We start from the raw sequence: 9173 nt of genomic DNA on the forward strand, positions 1-9173 counted from the left end.
CAGTAGTTTCATTTACCATTTTTTTCCTTTAACTGAAGTGGAGCCCTTGTTATCGTCTCTAGAGCCCAGAGACAAAGTATAGGGTGTGTCTAGGCTCTACTTAGAGATGACAGGTGCAGTTTGAGCAGGTGCCCTAGACCAGATGTCACCTAGAGGTTTTGTTCTAGATGTAGCCTTGGCCAACATGTTGATGCCAAGTTAAACCAGTTATCTCAGCAACTAAATTGGTTTCATTACAATACCTAGATCAGCTGTTCTCAAACTTCAGTGTACTTAAGAATCATCTAGGGCACACTTTTTAAAAATATAGTTTCAGACTATTAATACCTAAAACCAATAATCAATCTTTGCACCACTAAAACAGGACAATTAAACATTATATGCCTCAGGATCTGCTGAAGAGCATAGCACTACCTATTAAGTATGCCTAAACTATTGAATTTGAATGTTATCAACCTTCAGATCTAACTATCAGTTTTCAGGAAATAAATACAGGGGACAGAGGAACAGGTTAACTGACACTAAAAGGAAGGGATCGACCAAATCCAGAATCTGGGATGCACTAAAGGACAAATGACCCTAATACTTCAACAAATCAACTGCATGATAGGAAAAGGAAAAAGAAACTGTTAAGAGACTACACAAAACAGCCAAAGCAACAGATTCAGCTCCACCACAAAATTCTCTTGCAGTAAGATGGGGTGGACTCTGCCAACACTGACTTAGCTATTATTAGATCTATGGATCTATCATTTTTGGCCAACGATCCAGAATGCGGAAGCTATACCTAGATATCACAAAGAGGTTACTGCAATGTACTTCGCCCACAGGGTATGTATCTTGTAAAAAGGAATTAACTTCCAATTAATAACATAATGAATGTGCAAAAAGTATCCAAGCACAAGTGAAATTCCTTTGTGTTTTGAAATAGGAAAATGTATGTTAGACTCTATTTTAATAACACAATTCTTGGAAAGCTTAATGAAATTCACACATAATCTAAATGGTACTGAGAGTGACAATTTGCTCTTTAAACCACCTATTCCAGGTCTCCCAAAAGTTTTATTAGTAAGTGGATGGATTAACAAATTTTATGATAGGTAACCAATACCAGTATCAATCGGCACATATGTATTTCTGTGTACTTCTGAATAAAAGGATTCAAGCTGCCTATTTCTTTGACTCTACTATAGATAACTGAATTAACCATGATATTTACATTTATTTTAAATTCAAAAGCCAATACTTTGGCTTTTCCTAAAAATTATCCTTACAATTTCAAGACAAAATATTTGAAGATAATCTTTAATCATAACATCTCCATTTTTAACTACAGTAAGTTTGGTCCTTAAACCAATGTTACTTCTGAACAGCCTTTCCTAATATCAAAATTCATGACATGACTTCTCAGTTTTTAAAGTTGTAGAACTGAAGTAAATACAAATTTTTGGCAGGACTATCATGTTTCAACAAAAGTAATTACTATTTCAAAATACAATGTTCTAAAGCAATGTGATCAATGATTCTGCTATAATTCTTCAGAGAAGCTTGTTTCAACAAATTTAAAAAACAAAATTTTCAATATAACTATCCTGTTAAAAAAGAAGCCTCTAGTTAGAATGATAGAAAACGGGGGAAATAAAGAGCAGTTACTTGCCTTCTGAGGGTTACTGGTTCAAGTTAAGAATTTTAAGTTAAAAGAAAACTAACCAATGAAATACAATTAACTGTAAATTATTTCATCATAAAGAATATCATGCCAATACATGAACCACTGCCAGAGGCTTAAAAATCTTCATTATGGTCATATATGTTTTTGTCACATTATAGTTTAAACAGCAGAAAAATATTGTTATGCATCTACAAGAGCAGCCTTCCCCATTCTGGACCAACTATCTTAAAGATTCAACTTTTCTTTTTCTATTTGGACTGCAATATTTCTTCACTTTTCTTTTCCTGGCAAATGAACACAAGATAATTTTAACATCCCCCTACTCAAACAAGTATTTAACAAGTATTACCTATATAATTTTGTATAACCATTGATAAAGATATGCAAATAATAGCTCCATAAAATAATTTAAATCTGTATTTCTATATCTCTACATACATATACATAATTACCTCTCATTTCTCATTTTCCTCATTATTTGCCACATTAAAAGTTTTTCTTCCTTAATTTGCATTTCTTCTAGCTTGACGTTTCCCAAACTGTGCTCCACAGAACTCAGTGGGTGTTCCCCAAACATGGGGTTTCACACTGTACCCCTCCGGTGTGTAGTGGTGTTTGGGCAGCACCATTTACTATGGGTGGGGGGAGGAAGGTAATAACTAGTGTTTGTTTCTCCAAACTGTCTACAGATCCACAATGCACGTTAATAAAACATAGTCTCTAAGAAGTCCTGCAGTAACCTAGGTTTAGCTTTATTGCTGAAAGTCTTGGGGCTTTTTTTTTCAAGGAAACATGCTGACATTTCAGGAAAACAAGTGTTAGATACAGCACAAATGAGGAATTTCTATTCTAATTGATCCAGAATAACAAAGAGTATGGTGATGATGGTGGTAGCAGATCAAAGAGGCAGAACCGAGAATTCCCCCCAAACCTGCCTCATATGTCTCTCTAATTCCCCACTTTTACCAGTAAACCCCATTTTTACCAGTAAACTTTAGCAGGGTCTATACCACTCTGGAAAATGACCAAAAAACAGCCTTCAACAAATAATAATAACAACTCTAAATATTTTACCTCAAAATATGTATTGAGTACTTGCTCTCTAATGCGCCCAAACACCAATAAATTAAAATGTTTGTTTTTTCTTCCTTTCTAACTTCCAATGTCACTTAGTTTGGGAATATAAAAGATTCACAGAAGAGATACTTTTTCTCTCAAAGTTATAATGGATTTCACACATGACCAACTATGAAAATACTGACTCCACAACAGAGCAGAGATAGGATTAGAAAAAACTACTCCTATTTAGAAATAGACATTTTTAGTTAACATCTAAGGCAGAAAATGTAAATGAAAAAAGCATATAAACATTTTGGGAATTTAGAGTTCTTAGCCTAAATCCTCACCGAAATTTGTATCTTCAGTGAACTATCTATCTCAGAGATTTATGTCTACTTTGGGGCAAATTTAAACTGCTTAAAATATGGTATATAAGACAGAACACTAACCTGATCAGGTTTTCAACAGTCTCCACTTTTTACTCCTTTCAACAACTCTGCATGCTCTTTAAAATGTAACAGACTATCAGAAGATCTCAAAATCAAGGTTTTCAAAATGAAAGGATACAGTTTATAAAATTAAATTTAAAATGCATATGTGAATAATTTATTTAGATACAGTTGCTCTTCTAGTCTCCATATTACTTTTATTTTCCTTCCCTGATTGAGAGCAATTTGTTTATCAATTCACAAATTCAATGTATTACTTTATTTACCTATTTATTACAATTTTAAAGCATTCTTTCACTCAACCTCAAGTGACTCATAAAGGGTTTCTCTTAAAAGAAGTAATCTACATGGTAGATACTAACTACAGAACACGTGAGTGTATCCACTCTAACTGATAAATGTAAACTCTATTGATATAATTTGAGGGCTTTATCCACCAAAGGGAACAGAATAAATCACAATGCAAATGAAAATTCGCTATGGTGGGTAGAACTCTACAATTAAGTTTCTGACTATTCTAAAGGCAGATATGTATAAAAAAAATCACTTATTGTAAGAAAACCAGTAATATGTAATTTTGTATACGATAAATTTTTAATGTCCAAGATATTTCACTTCTTTTCCAAAAATCAAGTTTTATAATGGAAACATCAAGCTAATCTTGACTATAGCTGTATACTGGAGTCAGCAAGCAAAACAAAATTCTTCAAGTAAGTATTTGAAACATTTACCTAAATCTTCATACAAAGACTTCAAATTCTTAACAGAAATAGGAGCGCTAATTTGTCCTTCAATTTTAGCACCAAAACAGAACAACAACAAAAATTCACAGAGTAAATAAGGAACATACTGGGTACAGATACACTTGGGCATAAATTTAACCATATATAATTTCCAATTATATTTTAATTTCTTAAATTCATTTGTAACTAACAAACTGAATTCATAACAGACTGATTAAACACATGTCAGGAATACAATATTCTACAATTAAGTTTCTGACTATTCTAAAGGCAGATATGTATAAAAAAATCACTTATTGTAAGAAAACCAGTAATATGTAATTTTGTATACAATAAATTTTTAATGTCCAAGATATTTCACTTCTTTTCCAAAAATCAAGTTTTATAATGGAAACATCAAGCTAACCTTGACTATAGCTGTATACTGGAGTCAGCAAGCAAAACAAAATTCTTCAAGTAAGTATTTGAAACATTTACCTAAATCTTCATACAAAGACTTCAAATTCTTAACAGAAATAGGAGCGCTAATTTGTCCTTCAATTTTAGCACCAAAACAGAACAACAACAAAAATTCACAGAGTAAATAAGGAACATACTGGGTACAGATACACTTGGGCATAAATTTAACCATATATAATTTCCAATTATATTTTAATTTCTTAAATTCATTTGTAACTAACAAACTGAATTCATAACAGACTGATTAAACACATGTCAGGAATACAATATTTTTGCTCAATTAACAAATGCCCCTAAAGCCATTTAGATTTTTTTTTTTTTTTTGCACTTTAATTTTTCCATTTACAAAATGTGGGAAATTATAACTTTTTCTTTTATACTTTAGGGATAATCTAATAATAAGCATTTATAGAATATATTGAGATATACATGCCAGGAAAGGAACTGAGTGCACACAAAATATAAAGACATCATAGATGATTAATATCCAATTTTTAGAATACTTTTACACATGATCAGTAAGCACTTGTTTAAAAAATATTAAATGCTAATGTTGAAACAATCTATTGCATTTTCATTTTTAGACTTTGAGAAATCTTTGTAGACAAACTACAACCACATAAATGTATGTTTGATAGAATCAAGCAAACTTTTGGCAGGCCACTAAACTCAAGTCACTACATTTAATGACTGTCTATGTTTATACCAAAACGAAAATAAAAATGCTAGAATGTATACATGGCCAGCATTCTAGCTTGCTCTTCTTTATTTCAATGTCTGTAATATCATGAAGATATATCATAAAATACTATGCTAAGAGCCATCCATCCAATAACAAAATTACAAAGGAATGTCAGCAAATATTAAACTTGCAGAGTAAATGAGAACACATGTAATGACAGTCTTATAATAGGTCAAATAAAAAAGCAGTTATTATTAAAAAGTTATTCCAATTGTGATTTATAAAACACATTATCTGCTCATCAGAAACTATGATATTCAATATGATATATAAAAGAGGGAACTTACAAAGTCACTTGATTACTATTTCTTACTTTGACGAGGCACGTTTATGGTTAAGTAAAAGAATTAATGTGAAAGCTTGGCATCCTGGCTGCCAGTTAAGATTTTTCAGGGGAAGGTGTAAAACCCAGCATAATACATGTCCTCTAACTGTGCAACATTACACTACTATGGAAAAAAAATCTTTCGAGGTTGGTAGTACCCAATTTTTGACCAGCATATTTCTTTTGTATTTCTTTAGAAGCCATGCAAATCTTCACATGGTTTTTATTTTCCAAAACAAATGCTTCAACTTTTTTCCTAGTAGCCTAGCTACAACCCTACAAAAACAAACCTGGAGAATGACATATAGAGGAAAAACAATTTTAGCTAAATATATAGTTCAAAAAGCAGCTTCTAGTAAGAGCACAAAGCTCAAACTGATCTGAGAACAATGTAAAAAGTTGCAAACAACCATGAAACTATAAAGTTAAAAATAGTACCTATAAGTCTAATCAGTGGATGATATGATCCCAAGATAGAAATCACAAATGGAAAAACAATATTTATGTAACCTTTAAAAACCTGGAAATCCAGTCATTTAATTGATTATGCTAAAATCCTGTTAGGATAAATGTAAATTCTTCAAAAAAAAACACATCTCCTGAACCACATAGATCAAACAGTACCTTACAGATATTAAATTTCCATCAATCTATCTATCCAATAAGTATCAAGCGTAACTTTAAATGTGCATTTTAAATAGTCTAAAATCCAAATTGTTCAAACTGATTACCAGAAAACCAAGATGTGTATTAACAGTATTCCTCTCAATATTATAAATGGAAATGAGCAAATGAATATTCCCATAAATATAATATTCTCTATTTCTTACCACATTACTATATCAACAGTTTTGGAGGTAAATTTTGCTTTACTTTGCTTTGTTTTACTACTTTATTTTAAAATGTACTCTAACACACATGCCATCACACACACAACAGATAACAACTAATCATACTTAATATTTTCTAGACTTCTGTGTACCTCAGTAACTACCCACAGTTCCACGAACTCTTCAGCTTCAAGCCTGAAGTCAATCTAAGATAGCCAATAGAAAGTACACCTGTGCAATTACTACATTTCCCATTTCAGAAAGCGAAACATAACACTGAATATACACACTGATAAATGCCAAACTTAAACGAAATGATGCAGAAGCCACATTATCTAATAAAAAAGGCATCCTATAATTATTAAAAAGTAATAAATATAAGGATCACTAGTTTGAAATAACGACCACCAACTAAGGACTCTCTATGTGTAAGTAAACATAAAAATAAAAGATAACCTCATAATAAATTACAACATAAAAATATTCCTAGGAGAAAAACCGAGAGAAAAAAATAAAGGTGAATCACAAAATATATCATCTAAACTGTATCACATATCAACTGCGTAAGAAATTTACCTTGTCAAATAAATAGTCTAAAAAAAGGGGGTGGGAAGAATGAAAAAAAAATCCAAATCACAGAATTTCCTTTAATAGTATCCCTAATTTTCCTGAATATACAATAATCCTTTTGAACGTTTTCAGGTAACTCAAAAGTTCAAAAAAATAAAAAAAAAAAAATTCTAAAAACAATCCTGGTCGCTAAGGCATCAAATTTTTATGCTATGTAGAAATATTCTGCTGAAAAACTGCTCAGTGACAGTGTTCCACTCAAGAGGTTTCAATTTTAAAAAATCTTAGAATCCAAAAAGGCAAAGGAGTTTCTAAAAGAAAAAATTTTCTCAAGGGATACAAAGTTTCATTAACTCTCTTTAACTCTTTTTACTAAGCATCACCTTTCTACCCCTCTGTTAAGACTAAGCAATCAATAACAATGTCACAAAAGAATGTTTACCAAGAATGGGGGGGGGGTAGGGGGTGGCGTGTCACCTGTAATAATTCTGTATGAAACATGTAAACAATCCTAAACTGGGTGAGGAAAACTTTCACCATCCTACAACCTCGCTTTATGGATATTCAATGTTTCCCAGACTGAAATTAACAAGTTTAGAAACTGGTATACAAGGTTTGTTTTGTGGTTTTTGTTTTTGCTAAAAACAAATCTCCCCATAAGTCCCTTATTTCCAAATACTGTGCAAGAGTCACTACTACTCACCGCAAGTAATACTGTTTTAAAGCAAAGGCAGCGTTAGAACAACTTCTGGGAAAGTTGAACTCTTCAACAATTTCTCCCCACTGATTCTTCTCAGAAACCTGTTAAAAACACAGCCACGCTTGTCTGAAAATGCACAATCCAAGAAAACTCTAACCTAACTATGAAATAAATACCCATTCTACAGAGATCTGTAGATACCTAGGCATCAATGGGTGTTTCGCATCGATCCGTAAGAGTTACTAAGCAAGGGCTGCTTGAATCACTATGTTTTCACCCGTGAGCCCTGTATTTAATAGCACTTGTTTTGTTTGGGGGGGCGGGGGGGAGGTTGTCTGGTGGGTTTGTTTTGTTTTTGAAGCCCGGACAATAACCAATCGCAAGTCCCTCTGTCGCCCCCTTTTAAATCTCAACGCGGTCCGTTTACACTAAAAAAAAAAAGTTCAAAAGGATCAATACTGTTCCGGACAGCGACGTCCGCAGGTTCTGGGGGGGCTGGAGCCGGGGCCGATTCCGATCCCTCTCCCAGATCTATCCATCTCCATAGGCCCTTCTTTGAGGCCTACAGCTTCTGCCTAGCCTTGAAGCCTAAGATGGCTATTTGGAGACAGGTCCTGGTTTCTTTTGTTAGCTGTATAAACCGAGGGCGACGGGGCCGAGGCTATGCCCCCGGCTGCCGGGATCATTTCGCAGCCGATTATCGATGTTAAACCTGCCCGCGCTAATTTTGAGTTGCACGAAAACTGCTCTCAGAGTCTGTGTGTCTCTGTGTCTCCGCCTGTGCTAGAGCGGCAGCGGCGGCAGAGCTGACTCGCGAGCGAGCGGGCGGGCGCGGGCACGGGGCGGACGCGGGGGCCGAGGCTATGCCCCCGGCTGCCGGGATCATTTCGCAGCCGATTATCGATGTTAAACCTGCCCGCGCTAATTTTGAGTTGCACGAAAACTGCTCTCAGAGTCTGTGTGTCTCTGTGTCTCCGCCTGTGCTAGAGCGGCAGCGGCGGCAGAGCTGACTCGCGAGCGAGCGGGCGGGCGCGGGCACGGGGCGGACGCGGGGCTTCGGCGCGCGCGCTGCGAGCGAAAAGAACGCCTTTTGCCCCCGTGGGCCACCCCCCCGGCCCCGAGCGCCCACTCCGGGGTCAAAGGAGACTTTTTGGAGGAGGCCAGCGAGAGGGAAATACAAATTAAAACTTCCACTCACCTTCGCGAATCCGCCTAAAGTAGTGACTCTGGTGTAGAGACCGTGAAGATCCAGCTCCTTCCCACCCACCGCAGGGATTTTTTTAAAAGGCGACCTGCGGGAGAGAGAAAGCCCCGCACTTGTCAGCCGGGACCCCGCGCCCGGCCCGGGCGGGAGAGCCCAGTTCGCCCCGGCTCGCCCCGGCGCTGCCCCCCCGGTTGTGCTCTCACCCTCTGCTGTGGTGGAACTGCCGCAGCTCGTCCAGGAAAGCGAGTCCCTTTCTCCGCTCGTCCGGAGGCGCCTTCCCCGTCGAGTTTGCCATTATTTTTTCAAAGGAGGTTTAAAAAAAAACCCAGATTGGTGTTTTAAAAGCGCCCCCCGCTCCCTGCGCTTCCTACCAGAGCCCGGAGCCCATTCCTCGGCCGGCGGCGGCGGGGCTCAGTCATG

At 36.1% G+C, this 9173-nt stretch overlaps 1 protein-coding gene across 2 annotated transcripts in view; it reads right to left on the bottom strand.

The window, feature by feature from the left end:
* Positions 1 to 9167, bottom strand: part of ARID2 (AT-rich interaction domain 2) — a 132134-nt gene extending 122967 nt beyond the window's left edge. For both annotated transcript variants that reach the window (XM_015593182.2, XM_006916871.3), the window contains exons 1-3: positions 8957 to 9167; positions 8748 to 8841; positions 7553 to 7650 (exon numbers count right to left, since the gene is read on the bottom strand). In XM_015593182.2, the coding sequence (XP_015448668.1) occupies positions 7553 to 7650; positions 8748 to 8841; positions 8957 to 9048 (284 nt within the window). In that variant the 5' untranslated portion in view covers positions 9049 to 9167. The remainder of the gene's footprint in view (positions 1 to 7552; positions 7651 to 8747; positions 8842 to 8956) is intronic.
* Positions 9168 to 9173: the final 6 nt, after the last annotated feature.

Source organism: Pteropus alecto, unplaced genomic scaffold, assembly GCF_000325575.1.
Source record: "Pteropus alecto unplaced genomic scaffold, ASM32557v1 scaffold196, whole genome shotgun sequence".
Classification (NCBI taxonomy): Eukaryota; Metazoa; Chordata; class Mammalia; order Chiroptera; family Pteropodidae; genus Pteropus; species Pteropus alecto.